At 45.4% G+C, this 17,924-nt stretch overlaps 1 protein-coding gene across 1 annotated transcript in view; it reads right to left on the bottom strand.

Annotated features, from left to right (window-relative positions):
* Nucleotides 1-622: 622 nt before the first annotated feature.
* The window catches only part of Pitpna (phosphatidylinositol transfer protein alpha), a 40,109-nt gene continuing 22,807 nt past the window's right edge, over nt 623-17,924 (bottom strand). Inside the window, exons 7-12 of the mRNA XM_021211502.1 lie at nt 16,414-16,497; nt 10,193-10,270; nt 9,939-10,049; nt 9,136-9,258; nt 3,953-4,018; nt 623-3,218 (exon numbers count right to left, since the gene is read on the bottom strand). Coding sequence (XP_021067161.1) covers nt 3,974-4,018; nt 9,136-9,258; nt 9,939-10,049; nt 10,193-10,270; nt 16,414-16,497 — 441 coding nt within the window. The 3' untranslated portion in view covers nt 623-3,218; nt 3,953-3,973. The remainder of the gene's footprint in view (nt 3,219-3,952; nt 4,019-9,135; nt 9,259-9,938; nt 10,050-10,192; nt 10,271-16,413; nt 16,498-17,924) is intronic.

Raw genomic sequence — 17,924 nt, 5'->3', positions numbered from 1 at the left:
ATTCTCATTAGGCCAAGCTGGCCTCAAACACAAAAAGATCCACCTGCCTTCCAAGTGCTGGTATTAAAACCCCGTGGTACCATGCCTTTAAACAAGATTTTTATTTTAATTTGTGTGTGTGTGTGTGTGTGTGTGCAGGTGTCTGTGGAGACGACGCATCAGACCCCCTGGAGCTGGAGTTATAGGCAGTTGTAAACTGTGATGTCAGTGTAGGACTTGAACTCGGGTCCTCTAAAAGGACAGTACATAACTACTGAGCATCTCTCCAGCCCCTAGAGATGACTTGGGTTTCTTCTTTCTTTCTACCCAACCCTGTCACCATGCGGCTGCTCAGAAGGGAGCCTTCTGCCAGGCAGCCGCCAAGATTTACAGTTTGCTGCCCTGTTGTTTTTCTCCTGAAACTAATAAATATTTTAAGTCCATGACTTAAAATTAAGAAAAATAAATGTATTGCTTAATAGAGTAAGAGAGAGACAAAAGCAAAAATGGCTTACAGATATGCACTGCTGCCTAAGAAAGCTGAATTGACATGGGACTATTTTAATTGACTTCTTTTTCATGCCTGCTAGGTAAATACTACCATTGAGCTATACCATACCCCAGCCCGAATCCATACTGTAAGTGACTTTTTTGGACAAGGAATACTTTATTTACAGAAAATGTCAGAAACACCACTGTATCTTTTCATAATCCTCTCCTGTAAATAAACTGGGGAGATATCAGTAGGAGCTTTAAGGACAGCTAATTTGAAAACTGGACATAGGAACATCACCAATAAGCTAGACTTCAAAAAACTCTGTCTAGGATTTTATTAGACTGCTTTTTCCCCAATATACCTGTATTGGAAGATGGAGACAAAAAGGCACAAACTCACATTAAATAAACAGGTAACTAATCAGTTCTCCAAAGTGTAGTCTGGAAAAGAAGTAGCACTAAGAACCAACCCAAGAAAGCCAGAGGTCCCGGGAGGGACGTGAGGGAGTGTGTGGAAGGATGCACACATGTCCACAACCGTGACCCTGACCTGCCTCTCCCCAGCATCTCTCCACAAGAAGGCTGGAGCCCAGCAGGTCCTGTGCAGACACACCGCTGCTCCCTCCTGCTGGGAGTAAAGCAAAAATGTAATGGAAGCAGCCAGTCTGAAGAAGCATGATACACTCTCAGGGATTCTCACCAGAGGTGAGCCTTGCATCACCAGCCCTCTTGAGTGCTAGTCAATGGGGGTGGGTAAAGGAAGGGGATACTTAAAAGCCAACATTTGTCCAGCAGCAACCCCACCCATGGGGATGGAACAAGACAGGGACATCCTTCGTGTTTTTGTGGGCAGGAGCCCTAAATCCAGGCTGGTCTCAGGAAATTCTAGTTCGGATCATTTGGATGCTTTCAAATGTGGGCAACAGCAGGGGCGCAAGGCAGGTAAAAGGCCAGGATTGAGGCCAAGGTGACTGATAGGAAGTGCTGAAGGAGACAAATATATTTTGACCCTCATACCATGTAAACTATCTGCCTAGAGTATCAACTTCTCTCAAGATAACACATCTGGACTTCAACCTAGTTACTGAAGGAAAATCTTTAAGCACAAATATGATTTGATTTAATATAGAGCTTATATGAGAACATTTATGTTTTTCTCCATTAGGAATGCTTCTTTTCCAACTTTCCCATGCTACTAGCAGCTGATATGCTAATCACCAAGATGCCCCAAGTGCATTCCTAAAGACTCCACAAGGTGAGGAGACTAATACCTTGGAAGGTGTCTGTTACCGGACATCTCCTGGTCCAAGAGCCTCAAGGAAGGTCAGAGCTAACCATGTGAGGGGCCCAAATCCGTCTACCCTTACTCCAGGAGGACCACAGTCAGGATGCCTCAGGCGCAGTCCCCAAGACACTGCCTATTGCACTTAGAAATGAGTAAGGCAAACACTGACAAAAACTTGTCACTCCCCTAGTAGAGATCTGGTGTCTCTAACAGGTACCCTGGCAATCATGGGCTTGGATCACTACACACAGGGCTGACTGACTGAAATGTCAGGTGACACTACTATATCCCACTCTCCCACCAGAAAGGCATACTCATTTTCTGCCCATCTAGAAAAACCAGCAAGTGCTCTGCAGCTTCCGCTCCCCTGGAGCCTGGGCTTCACCAGCCTGCTGTGCTAACTGTTCCAGGCTACAGTCACTGCTTGCTTTTGATTGTCCAGGACAGAACTCAGTGTGGGGCAGGATGAGCTGAGTTCTTGATCTGCAGATTCTTGTCCAGTGATTAGAAACAGGAAGGTCCATGTCTTGTTAGGGATGAAAGCTTTTTGCATGCTTGTTTTGTGCAGCATGAAAAGACCAGGACTCTTGCATCCTAACCAGCCTCAAAGAGGACAGGGGTCTAAGAAAGCACAGAGAGGATTATTGCTGAGTGGCAGCACCAGCCCAAAAGGGAAAAGGAGCACGGACACACAGCGCTCCTGGGGTCTGATTGGTGTCTACAGGCCACACTGGACGCTTCTCCAGCTGGGCAGTGGTGGGTTCCTGTAGGCTCTACAAAGAGATCCAGACAGAGTGGGCAACAGGAGGGCTGAGAAGATTTCTAAGAATATTAACCAGAGATGCAATGACTCGAGTAGGGGTTATTTATTATTTGCTAAATTTTCTGAGACTGGCTGGGCCTTGGGTGCCTTCTTGGTGCTTAGAGCACACAAACAAGAGGTTACTAGGAGCAGAGGTCAGGGGTCTGAAGCCACATTCCTATTGTGAGGAGCTGGGGGAAGGTGTCTGTATTTTAAACTCCTCCTCTCTCCCCAAGTGAATATTCCACATTGCCAAAGATCTGCCCAGGAAGCAAAATAGCTCAGTTTATCCCAAGACTGAAATAAGTGAGCTTAAATAATCACATCACAAAAGGCAGCTCATTGGAAAGACTGAGAACGTCACTTGGAAATAAAGGGGAGGGCATACAGAAATGGGTCAGAGCACAGTGGAGAGAGGATGAGCTGTAAACACAGCAGCTACACCATAGATCTTAGAGGATCAGGCTCCCGCACACACAGGCTTTATAATACCAGACGGTCTATTTGTTCACAATGTTAAAGGGCATCTAGAAATAGCTATAGTAAGGGATTGAAAGTTGCCTGAAGAATGAGCACAGAAAGGCTGCGTCCGAAGATGGCCTGCCACTCAGGAGGGTGGAGCTGCTGGGCCTTCCTGTTGACCACTGTCTTGCAAAACTAGAAAAGAAATAGAAATTATTAAGGAAGCAACAAGGGAAAACAGAAGCTCACAGTAAATCATGACAAGTGAAGAAATCCCAGGAGGACAAGTGCCAGTTGGTGGGGGCCATGGAGAGAGAGTACTAAGGTTCTGGCACTGACTACAAAACTGGCATCTGTTTAATCCTCCTCTTCCATCCCCAGAAGCTGCTTAAGAACATGGGTTGGGCTGGGGATGTAGTGCTTGCCTAGCTTGCACGCACACAGTCCTGGGTGAAAAAGAAGCATGGGAGAGCCAGAGAACAATAAGGTCCTAGGTTTTCTTAGCCTCTTGGTGCTAGAAGGTGCTCTCTGAGCAGATAACTTCCTCCCAGTGTAACTGGGGGCTGGGTCAAGTGTCTCATTCTGTGCTGCAATGATCTTCAAGTAAACAGTTACACTTTGTATTCTACATACAAGTATACACTGAAGGAGAGCCAGCTTTGGGATCTCACAGGACAGGCCTTGGGGAAGAATGACAGGAAAACAAGGGACACCCCAACTTAGCCCTATAACCTGGGTAAAAAAAGTCTTCCAGCCCCTGAAATAAGCAATGTCCATAGTTCCTTTCTAGAGAAACCCAGGAGTCCCCTCGTTAGCACAGCAGTGACCATCAGTCCTAGAGTGCCGGATGAGGAATGAAGTAGGTTTTCTCATTCCACAGGGAGCTGCTAGCCTTGAGGACCCAAGCCCAGTGGTGACTCGGTACGCACAGTGCAGAAAGGGCAGTGGCGCTAGTCGTCTGCTGTCATTCCTTTCACTGGGTCCTTTTGTCTCATCTGCAACAGAAAAAGCAGAAGGAAATTGAAAGCTTTTGTTGCTGATGGAACTCTACCATGAATGCATCCCATCTTCTCGATACTGCCAACAGGGCAGAATATTTGTGTGTGTGCACCAAGCAAAAATAACAAGTTTGAATAAATAATATCCCGGACCATACCATTTATAATCTCTCACAGGTCTTACCATCCTCTACAACCTAAAATGCTAAACCCAGGACTATTTTCTATTTTTTTTTTTAAATATTTATTTATTTATTATATGTAAGTANCTTCAGACATTCCAGAAGAGGGAGTCAGATCTCGTTACAGATGGTTGTGAGCCACCATGTGGTTGCTGGGATTTGAACTCAGGACCTTCGGAAGAGCAATNNGGTNATCTTATTCGCTGAGCCATCTCACCAGCCCATCTCTCTATTTTTATTTACTTATTTACTTATGTTTTAATTTCTACTTCATTTATTTATTTTCAAAGCTCCAGGACAATTTTATTGGCGTTTAAGAGAAAAGTACAGTTTGGGTGAACTGAAGATCCTGGCATGCCAGGTGGAGATGGAGAGAAAAATCATGTCTTTTAAGTTAGGCACAAAATAAAAACAGACTGCTTATTTTTATTATTTTTAGAATTATTCTTATTTTATATATGAGTGTATATACACCATGTGTGTACCTGGTTACCACAGAGGCCAGAAGAGATGTTGTTACAGATGGTCCTAAGCTGCGCGTGGGTGATGAGAATTGAACCTGGGTCCTCTATAAGATCAGCAAGCACCCTAATCCCTTGAGCTATCTCTGTGGCCCCTGAACTGCTTATTAAGACAGGAAAAAGCACTGTGGAGAGAGGAAGTGGGCTAGTGGGCTGAGGAATTGGCCCCCCAGGCCTGTCCTTGTGTGTATGTGGGGGTGGGGAGTGGAGCATGTCCATGTCACAGTACATATGACCAAGTCAGGGGGCAACTTTCAGGAGTGGCTTTACTCTGTTCACTTCTGTGTGGATTCTGGGGATTGACCTCAGTCACCAGCCCCGCTATCTCTGTTTCTATTTCTGGCTTAGCAGTTAAGAACACTTGTTGCTCTTGGCAGAGGCCCGAGGCTCAACTCCCAACAACCACATGGCAGCTTATAACCCTGTATGCTTGTGGTGCACATACATACATGCAGGCAAAACTCTCACAGATATAATAAGTCAATCTAAAAAAAAACTTTTTTAAAAAAAGATGCAACTTCCTATCAAAGAATGTGGCCACTTCCCTTCCTGTCAAGGGACAAGGGGTCCTGCAGAAATAATTCACTGTTTCATTGTTTTAAGCTTATAGTAAACTGTCTGTGTATTTCCTGTCTCTTGAGGCCTATATGATATGAATGGGTTTGTTTTGTTCTGTTTTGGTTTGAGACAGGCTGTCACTGTGTAACCATGGCAGATCTGAACTCCCTATGTAAAACCACTGATGGTGCATGCCACAGTCCTCGCACCATAGGGAATCTAAAGCCTGGAGACCCTGCCAGGGGTGGGAGGAGGCTCACATGACTGGAGACTTGGGTCATTTCAAACTTCGATGGTTCTCATGACCCTGTCTCCCAGCTCAGAGTTTTACTATTATTTTCCTTCACTTTCCCAAATGTCAGGGTTACAGGCATGTCCTTCAGTGTTTGTTTGACACTTAAATATCACAGCAGTCCTGAGAAATTATATTGTATTTAAAACCAAAGCTATGAATGTGCTTTAATACTCCGGCCAGTATTCCAGATGGTCTGCTCTGGGACAGAGTTCTGTGAGGTCAGAGGAAATTAAGACGAGAGCTTGCTTCTGTGGATGTTATGGGACACTAAGTGTGTGTGTGTGTGTGTGTGTGTCAGGGCTCAGAGTTAGGTCAGAGGTTACCTTGTGACAGTCACTTCTCTCCAGGGAGATCCCAACACTGGGCATCAGGCCAGCAGGAGGCACCTGTAACTACTGAGCCACTTCACTGGCCTAAAATGCCAGAGTGCATGTTCCCTTTTGTCCGTCCCAGCAACTGAGCCCAGTACAGAATGGCTTCTCCTATTGGCCTAATCCTCAAAACACAAATCCACCATAACTCAAAACTGTGAACTCCAGATGTGGTGTCTGTTAGATACTTCATCACAAAGAAATTTGTGACCGGGCAGTGGTGGCGCACGCCTTTAATCCCAGCACTTGGGAGGCAGAGACAGGTGGATTTCTGAGTTCGAGAACAGCCAGGTCTACAAGGTGAGTTCCAGGACAGCCAGGACTACTCGGGAGAAAACAAGAACAAAAAAACAAAACAAACAAACAAACAAAAAAAAAAACAAAGAAATTTGTGTAATCTCTGGGTAACCTGTTCAGATTTCAAAACCTAAACTAAATTCTACCTTTTTTTTTTCCCTTCGAGACAGGGTTTCTCTGTGTAGCACTGGCTGTCCTGGAACTCACTCTGTAGACCAGGCTGACCTTGAACTCAGAAATCCACCTGCCTCTGCCTCCTGAGTGCTGGGATTAAAGGCATGCACCACCATTGCCCGCTAAATTCTAATAGAGAGCTAGCAGTCAGAAAATCTTCCACTTTCAGAGGCAAGAAATAACTCTAGGCAGATCAGCTCCCAGCAGCCTCCTGGGCAGTGGCATGAGCAGGGGTGTCAGGCAGCTTTCAGCTAACCACAAAGGAACAGGTGGGAGAGGGGCCAGACCCACAATCGGAAAGAAAATACTGCATTTTTTTCTTCCTCTTTCTACTTTTTTGTTTTTTTAAGACATGTTCTCTCTGTATAGCCATGGCTGTCTTGAACCTCACTCTGTAGATCAGGTTGGCCTTGAACTCAGAGATCTGCCTGCCTCTGCCTCCCGAGAGCTGGGATTAAAGGTATGTGCCACCACTGCCTGGCTGATACTACAGAATCAGAAAAACAAAATAAAAGTCTTTTGGGCCGGAGATGTAGCTCAGCTGGAAGAGTGTCTGCTCAGGATGCACAGAGCCCTGGATTGGATCCTCAGCACTGCAGACAGTGAGTAGAATGATGCTGTAACCTGAGCCCTCAGAAGGTAAAGGCAGGGGACTGAAAACTCAAGGTGACCCGTGGCTACATAAAGACTTGGAGGTTAGACTGGACTACACAGCCTGTCTTTTTTAAAACAATAATAAAAACTAAAACCTTTTTAAAGCTTTGTATGTATGGTATTAAAAAACTCGGGCTTGTGCCTGCTAGACACTTAAGTGCTTTACCACCAAGCCATATCCCAGCCCATCAACGATATTTTTAGACAAGAGAGAAAAACAAGCCAGGGCTCCGCACTAGCGTATGAGGGCCTGAGCAGTTGCTAGAGGTTAAAACATATTCCACAATGACATGGGTTTGGTTCTTTCTCTTCCATTACAAGTTAGTTTTAAAATTCTAATTCCAAAAAGGTCTCTTGTATCCACGCTTCCCTGGTGGGCAGTGAGTGTCTAAGCTACTGCACAGCCCTTTATATACTGGAGGGTCATTTCAAGCAGCAGTGGGCACATGTTCGAAGCGAAGCCCTGACTCTAAGGACTACCAAGTTTAGGCGGATCCCTAACTCTAAGGCAGTGGGCACATGTTCGAGGCGAGCCCTGACTCTAAGGACTACCAAGTTTAGGCGGACCCCTAAGATTGTTTGGAGGCTTTCCCCCAGAACTACAGCACCACTTTATTTCTTAATCTACTTATTTATCTACTTACTTATTTTATTTTATTTATTGGTGCTGTGCTTAAACCAGGAACCTTTCTTACCCATGCTAACAGCTCCAGAAAACAAAGAACTGTAATGCTTCCAGGAAACCCAATTGCTTTATGCTGGGCACTGCTAGGCAGAGAGTGACTTGAGAGTCCCTGTCAAACCCTGATTACAATGCTCCTGCTGCTCCGTCTGCTAAGTTCTGCAGGGAACAAGGGAGGGTAGGACTATTATGACCAGAGGATTCAAGGCTCTTTCTCAGGCAAGCAGAACTAGCAATGTGACTTAGGTCTACAACTTCCTGAGGATTCTTCCTAAAGAATCAGGAGCTGTGCTCCAAATCCTGCCACTTGCCCGTTATAGGTGGCTGAATGAATAACTAAAACATCCACCTTCAGCAGGAACTAACTTGCACACCACTTCCCAGTGAGTCAGCCTGGGAGGAATGTCATCCCAGAAGGTAGAAACGGTTCCCTGGGAGGTTCTGGAAGGAAGAAGGGCTCTGGGCCAGGTTCTGCCCTAGCCTAGCACTGAAGTATGAACATCTGTGTGGTGGGCACCACGGCCCTGGAGGCAGGCCCTCAGCTGGAGAGCATGTCCTCTAATGGGCATTCAGGCATGCCATAAAAAGATAGGGAGCTTCCTGGCTTAGGAGGGCTGGAGCCCCATGGGCATGTAGATCAAGAGCTGTGGCCCTAAGACAGACAGCACTGGGCTCTGACAATGACTGTCACCTGCTGGCTGCAGTAGAGCAGTGCTGAGCCTCGCCTGCCTCAGCTGAAGATGCCTCTCACACTGTGAGACAGCACACAAACAAGAGCAAAGAGGGTGCCTGTGGGTTTTCACTGAGCAGCTCCTAAATGGACCTCTGGGGGCAGACTATTTATTCCTTAAATAAACAAGGATCTAGCTCTTCAGGCTTTCAGAGAGCAGACTGCTCTCCTCCTGGGATCAATGCCAAGCTCAAAACCAAAATACCTAAACAAAAATAAAAAAAACAAAAACAAAGAAATCCTCTCACCTGCAAAAATAGTTTGGGACGACCACAGAGAGCAGTGGGCTTCTGCATGTGCTGTGGCTGTCCTCTCTAGTGTACTGGTAGATCAGCGGAACCTGCCTGGCTCCACAGCCTAGCACCATCCCCCACGCTGACTGAAGAGTCACTGCAGTGGGCATATTACTCACTTGGCATCAGGTGCAGACTACCATATTTGTCTCTGTGTCTGTGCCAAGACCTCAGCCACACTGTATTCCCGAGCACAGACTGTTCTCCTTATAGTTCCCATACTGCCTGGCAGTAACCTTATTCACAACAGAGCCGAACTTGTTCTTAGAACAACTGGCTGATGGTGCCTTTAGATGTGTCCAAGTCCCTGTCTCCTTGACAGTCAAACACTTATGAGTCCCCTGGCATCTGGCTCACCTCATCCAGCTGTCTCTTCGTCTCTTCTTCCATCCTCCGAATGTCATCCATAGTCAGATCAACCCATTTATCGAGCCAACAGAACAGCTGCCTGTGGAAGTTTGTAAACAGACGCTTCTCTTGCTATGAGGAGAAAGGAAATGAGTCAGAGAGAGAGGAAAAGCCCCTCTGCATTCCTCCCCAGGATTCACAGTCTACTGGGTGGAGGGGAAGAGTGAGGCCTGGCTGCCTTAACTGGTCAGACCCAGGTCAGAGACCTTTGCCTAACTGCTTCTGACAGGTTAGTGTTCCAGTAAGGATGGCCATCCACCTTACAGTGAGCCCTTTGTCCCAAATACTACCAAGACAGGCTGCTCATGGGATCTGGGCAAATTCTCTACAGTCTCTGGTGCCTAATGCTGGGCTATGACTAGCCAGCAGCTACAAAATGTGGCCCAAAAGTGTGATTTTAACACATGTGAGAGTTAGGAGGCTTAAGTCTGTCCAGTTCTGTACCCTGGGACACTGGGGAGTTTGGCTCACAGTGCCTCTTGCCTTCTGGCTTAAAAAGGGAAACTTGTTTTCTGTGTAGTTCAAGCACAGCAAAGCCTTTCCTGTTTGTCTTCTTTCACCTCCGTTTCTTTCCTTGTCACATGTGCTGCCCGTAGAGGGACAGCATTAAAATGTAGAACAGTATGTGCAAGGGAGAGGCTAGCAAAGCAAACCCAAGACTCCAATGCTAGCGACCAAGGAACAGGTCAGTTACTGGGACCAACTGGTCTCAGAACACAGACACATGGAAAGGCCTCATCCTGCAAACTTACCTTATGTATAAAGTTTTCCACTTTGTTCTGCAAGCCCCACCACTTGAACTTGACAGTAACCAGTTTGTATGCACACATATATGGGCAGTCTTTCTGATTGACAAGTTCTTGCTGCAGTAGAAAAACACCCAGAAGCAGGTTGGTAAGTAAAAGAAAGATCTCAGGTGGTCTGAACCCCAGCCACACCCTCCTCCAGAGGAGAGGCCCACCCACAATATGCCTGGCCCCCTGGTGGTTAAGGGTGTGAATTGTACCTTCCAATTTGGGCCCAATGGTCCTCGTCCTGTTTTGACAGATTTAAATTTTGCTGGGTCTTCCTCTGCCTTGTAATCCTGAGAATAGTGGGAATGGGGTTGGGAAGAGAGAGCGAAGAGGAAAGGGAGGTGAGAAGGAGGAAATGGCAAAGTTTGCATGAGAGGGCATTTCATGCCAGTTCTTTCTGGTTTGTTGCTGTGAAACAGAGTTGTTTTGTTTTGTTTTGTTGGTTTTTCGAGACAAGGTTTCTCTGTATAGCCCTGGCTGTCCTGGAACTCACCTTGTAGAACACGCTGGCCTCGAACTCAGAAATCCGCCTGCTTCTGCCTCCCGAGTGCTGGGATTAAAGGCGTGTGCTACCACACCCGGCTGAAACAGGGTCCTTTCTATGTAACCCTGGCTGGCCTGCACCAGCTCACTCTGTAGACAAAGCTTACCACTATGCCCAGCTACAGCAGTTCTTGAAGTTGCTGGTGTGGAGTATGGGAGAATCTTACAGACACGATAAAGTCTGTCTGTTGGATAGTTTCTTGTTCTGTTTTGTATGTAAACCTGGCCATTTTGGCCATTTTGGAACTCACTTTGTAGACCAGGCTTGCCTCAAACTCAGAGATCTGACTGCCTCTGCCTCCCAAGTGCTGGGATTAAAGATGAGCATCACCCCCACCTTGGCTGTGCTAAATAGTTTCAGGTTAACTTGACACAAGCTAAAATCATTGGAGAGGAGAGAACCTCAATTAAGAAAATGTTTCCAGGTTTGAAGTGATTAAGAGCACCGACTGCTCTTCCAGAGGTCCTAAATTCAACTCCCAGCAACTACATGGTAGCTCACAACCATCTGTAATGCAATCCGATGCCCGAAGAACAGAAAATTTCTCCATAAGACTGGACTGTAGATAAGATAAGTGCATTTTTTAAACTAGTGATTGGTAGGGGAGGGCCCAGTCCATTGTGGGTGGTACTATCCTTAGACTGGTGGTCCTGGGTTCTGTAAGAAAGCAGGCTGAGCAAGTCAAGCAGCACCCTCCACAGCGTCTGTAGCTTTCCTGCCTCCATGCCCTGTTCTGCTTCCTTTGATGATGAACTGTGATGTGGAAGCATAGGCAGAATAAACCCTTTCGTCTGCTTTCGTCGTGGTATTTCACCACAGCAAAAGTAACCCTAAGACAAGCTGGGTACCAGGGTAGTGGGGTATTGTTGTGAGAGACCTGGCCATGTGTTTGGAGATGGACTTGAAAAGTCGCTGAATGTTGAGTCTCAGTGGGCTGTTCTGCAAGAGCTTGGAGGGTAGGAATGCTGAGGGCAAGGCAGAAAATAGAGGCCTGGCTTGTAAGCTTCAGAGGGAAGTTTAAAGACTCTTTTGGGCCACTCATTATTTTTAATTAAGATGCTATGGGAAGGTTAGCTGGGGCTGAAAAATCAGCCGCGATTAACAAAAGACCAGAATCATTGAAGTGAAACTTTGCCTTACTGGGATAATTGATGTTGGGAGGCTGTGGTGAAGAATTAGCATTGATTAAGAAGATATCAGAGCTGGGCGTGGTGGCACACACCTTTAATCCCAGCACTCGGGAGGCAGAGTCAGGCAGATTTCTGAGTTCAAGGCCAGCCTGATCTATAGAGTGAGTTCCAAGACAGCCAAGGCTACACAGAGAAACCCTGTCTCGAAAAACAAAAAACAAAACAAAAACAAACAAACAAACAAACAAAAAAGAAGATATTAGTATCACTGAGGCAAAATCTCCTGAGAAGTGTTTCATGAGAGTCAGCACACAGAAGCTGTGTCCAGACGTGGGCAAGGTCACTCTTCGCACTGACAATCAAACTTCGTAGTGCAAGAATCACCCAGGTGTGCCGAGGAGTGGCGGCACACACTTTTAATTTCAGCACTCGGGAGGCAGAGGCAGGCGAATTTCTGAGTTTGAGGCCAGCGTGGTCTAGAGTGAGTTCCAGGACAGCCAGGACCACACAGAGAAATCCTGTCTTGAAAACAAACAAACAAGAATCACCCAGGTGGTACTGGTTTTGAAGGCATGAAGAGGAGAGCAGCTGAGGCTCGGCACTGAGAGGCCAGGCCAGGCCAGGCTGGTTATTGGTGAAGGCACAGCCTCAGTGGCAGCTGTATGGATTCATCAGAAAGTTGAAGAAAGCCTAGGAGAGGCTATTGGTGAAAGTGTAGCCCAGTAGCAGCAGAGACCCTGGCAATTTGGAGATGCCAGTATCATGGAATGACCACCAAGGACAGCAGCAGCAGGGGGTCAACCAGAGCCTAAGCTGTGTGTGCTGCAGAGCTGGAGGAGCCCGGATCACAAGTGGATCCAGACGTTGGACACTGAGTTACTAACATCGTTGAGTTTGGTTTTGCTTTGATCTTATGGTGACTATACCCTGGTTCTTCCCTTTGAAATAAGAAAGTATTTAATTAATTTTGAGTTTTACAGAAGCTCACAGTTGAGAGATTTAAACTTAAAAAAAGATTTTGGATTTTTAAAGAGACTGAACTTTTAATATATTTAAATTTGTATACTGTGGAACTTTTAAAGCTATTTACGTTTTTAATGTGAAATCTTGGGGATGAATAAGAAAGGAAAGGGCCAGACAGTGGTGGCCCACGCCTTTAATCCCAGCACTTGGGAGGCAGGGGCATGCGGATTTCTGAGTTCGAGGCCAGTCTGGTCTACAGAGTGAGTTCCAGGACAGTCAGGGCTATACAGAAACCCTGTCTCGGAAAACCAAAAAAAAAAAAAAAAAAAAAGGAAGAAAGGAAAGGTTGTTGTAGCTTAAGTGTATATCAAGATGACAAGGGGTCACTAGTGCTGGACAGTTTTGTATTAGCCTGACACACAACAGAGTCTTCTAAGAGGAAAGAAGCTAAATTTTAAAAAAAACGCCTCCAGAAGGTTGGGCTGTAGGCAAGCGCCTGCAGGGCATTTTTTAAATTACTGATTGATGGGGGAGGGCCCAGCCATTCCCTTGCTGGGTTCTATAAGAAAACAGGCTGAGCAAGCCAGTAAGCAGCACCCCTCCATGGCCTCAGCACCAGCTCCTGCCTCCAGGTTCCTGCCCCGTGAGTTCCTTCCTGGCTTCCTTCAGTGACAGAATATGATGAGGACTCGTAAGTCAGATAAACCCTTTCCTCCTTGTGTGACCATTGCCATAGTGACCCTAAGACAAACTGTTTACACTTGCCTCAGTGGAGGGGTCTGTGTTATTTTCTCTGCCAGACTCTGTTTGCAATTTTGTCAGTGTTAAAGTGTCAGCAGACTTTGGACCCGCCTCAGCGTTCCCAGTTCTGGGATTAGCAGCATGAGCCACCATATCTTGTGATTTTTTTCTTTTTAAACATTTCAGTAGCTGGGCACAATGGAGCATGTCTATATTTCCTGCACCTGGGATGTGAGGACAAGTTGAAAGGCTGCCATGACTACAAGGCAAGCCTGGACTACATGAGATAATGTTTCAAATACATAAGGAAATAAGTGAATCTCTTCAGATGATTTTAATACACAGCCAGAGCTGAGAACAACTGGTCATCATTCTTAACATTTCCTAGTTTGGGGGCTGGAGAGATGGCACAGTGGAAGAGACTGCTCTTCCAAAGGTCTCTAGTTCAATTCTCAGCAACCGAATGATGGCTCACAACCATCTGTAATGAGATCCCATGCCCTCTCCTGGTGTGTCTGAAGACAACTATAGTGTACCCATACACATAAAATAAATCTAAAAAAAAAAGTTTCCTAGCTTCAGCTCCTGGTTTAAATAGAATCAGTATGGAAGCTGAGACTCCTTTAAGAAACCCACACACCTCCACTCAGGCATACATTACTTCCTTCCCAAGTGCCTTTCTCTTAGTCCCCGTAGTTAAAATCTATATCAAAACCTCTTTTAATAAACTCTTAACTGCTTCATAAAATAAATAAATAAATCTTGAGCTGGCGCGGCAGGTAAAGGCGCTTGCTGATGTCAACCCTGGTGGTCTAAGTCCATCCTGGGGATCCACACAGGCAGGAGGAGAGAACTGACCCCAGACGCTGCCTGACTTCCACACACCTGCTGTGATGGTGTGTGGATGCCAGTACTCAATAACCATATACAATAATTAAGCAATAAGTAAATGATTGACAAATTTTAAAAGTCAACATAATAGTTACTGAAAGTGTTCAATGTTAATAACCTCTTAGGTAGTACTGGGCGGGCATCATCTGCCTGCCTGCCTGCCTATCTAGATTTAATTTTGTTGTTTTGTTTGTTCAAGACAGGGTTTCTCTGTGTAGCTCTGGCTGTCCTGGAACTTACTCTGTAGACCAGGCTGGCCTCACACTCAGAGATCTGCCTTCCTGTGCCTCCTGAGTGCTAGGACTAAAGGTGTGGGCTACCACACCACAACTGGCCTACATTATTATTTTCTTTCTTTCTTTTTTTTTTCTAGGTTTTCAAGACAGGGTTTCTCTGTGTAGCCCTGGCTGTCCTGGAACTCACTTTGTAGACCAGGCTGACCTCGAACTCAGAAATCTGCCTGCATCTGCCTCCTGAGTGCTGGGATTAAAGGCATGCACTACCACATTATTATTTTCTAATCTTCCTGCCCCTCATACAACAGCTATTCAAAGACCCATAGTTATTGACACTCTTCTGCTTGTGAAATATATTAAAAAATTCAGTTTGAGAAACTCACCTGGCTATACATCTATGATGTATTCACTTTGCTATGTATATTGTATTTCAGTAAAAAAGGTTGTTTGGTTTTGAAAGAGTTTTACTTTAAGCAAAAGCTTTATACTTGTGGATAATGGAATTCTAGGTGTATGCCACCATCTTTTTGAGAATGCACCAATAAAAATATCTCAGTCATAGCTGGAGAAATAGCTCAGTGGATAGAAGTTTTGCAAAGCAAGCTAATAACCTAAGTCTAATTAATCCCTAGAACCCATGGTGAAGGAAGAGAATCAACTCAAATCGCTGTACTCTGACTTCACATGTGTGCATCATACACTGATAAAATAAAAAATAAAATTCAAAGCCAGTGGGATGGCTCAGCAGATAAAGGCCCTTGCCACACAAGCCTGGGGACCTAAAATTGAGTCTACAATGCGGGGAGGAAAGAAGGGACTCCATTAAGTTGTTATCTGATGGCCCTGTCATGGATGCGTATGCATGCAAGAGTATATGCAAGTATGTGCATGCGTGAATGTGGAGGTCAGAAGACAACAAGGGATCACTTCTTTCCTTCACATGTGGGTAGCAGGGCAAACTCAGGTTGTTAGGCTGGTGGCACGTGCTTTAACCATTGAACCCATCTTGCTGGCCCAGGAAACTTGAAAATTATATATATATATATATATATATATATATATATGCACATTATATGAGTTTTACCTACATGCTTGTGCACCTAGGGCCTCTGCAAGAGCAGTAAGTGTACTTAACCCCTTAGTCATCTCCTCAGCCCCACAGACCAGGGAACTATTAACATTTACTTTAGAAATAGCCATGTCAGGAACCTTAGTGAGACATGGGTCTTAAAAAATAAAAATGTTAGGGCTGGAGAGATGGCTCAGTGGTTAAGATCACTGACTGCTCTTCCAAAGGTCCTGAGTTCAAATCCCAGTGAGCACATGGTGGCTCACAACCACCCGTAATGAGATCTGATGCCTTCTTCTGGGGTGTCTGAAGACAGCTACAGTGTATTTACATATAATAAATAAATCTTACATCTTAAAAAAAAAAAAAAAAAAAAAACATGGAAAAAAATGTTAGCTGGAGCTGGGCAGTGGTAGCGCATGCCTTTAATCCCAAGATCCAGAGGGAAGTGGCTCTATACAGAGTGAGTTCCAGTAAAACTCTGTCTCAAAAAACTAAAATGAATACATACGTACACACATATATTCATATATATAAATGTTACCAGGTGTGGTGGTGCACAACTTCATTCTCAATACTTGGGAGGCAGAGGAAGGCTAATCTCATTGAGGCAAGATAACACAGTGAGACCCTTTCTCAAAACAAAAAAAGCGGGGGGAGGGGAGGAGAATGATGCTGGGCATGTAGGTCAAAGGCTGAGTTGGTCTCTAGTATATAGGAGGCCCCAGGCTTAATTGCTAGTACCATAAAAACAGTACCGACAACAATAAGACAGGGGATGCACACCAGAAAGGACTTCCTTTTTCGCCAAGCTGGGTAAGGCCCCCAGTGCACCCCACACTCCCTGAGGAGCCCCTACCTTGCTAAGTACTTGGCTTCGATCAGCGATGTCTATATATACAGCTTCCACATGTTTCCATGCCTCAGGCTCCAGTTTATGCACCTGCAAGGAAACGCGAAACAACTTGGTATGTGTGTGCAGTTCTCCAGTAGAGGACAAGCGTCCTTTACCAGACAGGGACATTGGTGGGACATTCCTACTAGTAAAGAATCATACAACCGTTATACATCCACAATCTGAAACTCTCTGAGTGAGCTGCCACGACACCACCCGGGGAAAATTACACACCTCATCTCATATGACGGTTACAATTTAACACAGGCAGGCTAAGAATGCCATGTAAGATGCCTTCAAGCTGTGCATAGAAAGTACATAAAACACTAATGAATTTCTGGTTTGTATTTAGATACAATACAAATACAAACTTCCTCAATATATTTTTTGATTTGCATACATTCCTATGCAAACATTCCCAACCTAACATCTGAAACACTTCGGGGCCCCAAGCATTTCAGATAAGGGCTACTTCACAGTTGGGTACAAAGGTGCTGGAGATTCGACAGCAACTGGATCCATCCTCAGACTACACTTCAGCAGGCCCTGCCAAGCACCTGCCCCTGATGAGGACTAACTACCAGTGGACCTGCTGCCTTTCCACACATTCAGTGTCCAAAAGGCTAAACAGAGTAAAGGCTCCACTGGCTCACCTCCCAAGCCTGACTCTGACTCCGGTAACAGATGATATGGTTGGTGTGCAGATTTTCCTTCAATGCCAACAATAACATACATTTATATATGTTACTGTATATACACATACATACACACACACACACACACACACACACACACACACACACACACGGGTTCCTATCTTGCTCTTTTCAGGTTTATTTCATTTTTATTCCTGTGTGTGTGTGTGTGTGTGTGTGTGTGTGTGTGTGTGTGTGTGTGTCTGCAGCGTGGTTCTGTGTGGAAGCCATCAGGGGTCACAAGAGGGTCATTGATCTTCAGTGGAGACACAGGTGCTTGTAAGGCACCCACTGTTGGGTACATGGAACTGAACTCAGGTCCTGTAGAGGAGCAGGAAGAGCTTATTGATTTATTTTGGGTTTTTTGAGACAGGGTTTCTCTGTATAGCCTTGGCTGTCCTGGAACTCACTCTGTAGACCAGGCTGGCCTCGAACTCAGAAATCTGCCTGCATCTGCCTCCCAAGTGCTGGGACTAAAGGCGTGCGCCACTACCGCCTGGCTATGGGAAGAGCTCTTAACCACTGAGATATCTCTCCTGCTCCATATCTTGTCTTTCCTTTCTTCTTAGACAAGGTCTCATTGTGAGGCCTGGAACTCAGCATGTAGACCAGGCTAGCCTCAAACTCAAGACGTCTACCTGTCTCTACCTCCTGGGTCTTAGCCACCACGCCCAGTTGTACCTTTGTTTTTACATTTCTTTTCTTTTCTTTTTTTTTTTTTAAAGATTTATTTATTTATTATATGTAAGTACACTGTAGCTGTCTTCAGACACTCCAGAA

Source organism: Mus pahari, chromosome 14 (genome assembly GCF_900095145.1).
Source record: "Mus pahari chromosome 14, PAHARI_EIJ_v1.1, whole genome shotgun sequence".
NCBI classification, from domain to species: domain Eukaryota; kingdom Metazoa; phylum Chordata; class Mammalia; order Rodentia; family Muridae; genus Mus; species Mus pahari.
The sequence above is the reverse complement of the archived record's forward strand: the minus strand, read 5'-3'. Positions and strand labels throughout refer to the sequence as shown.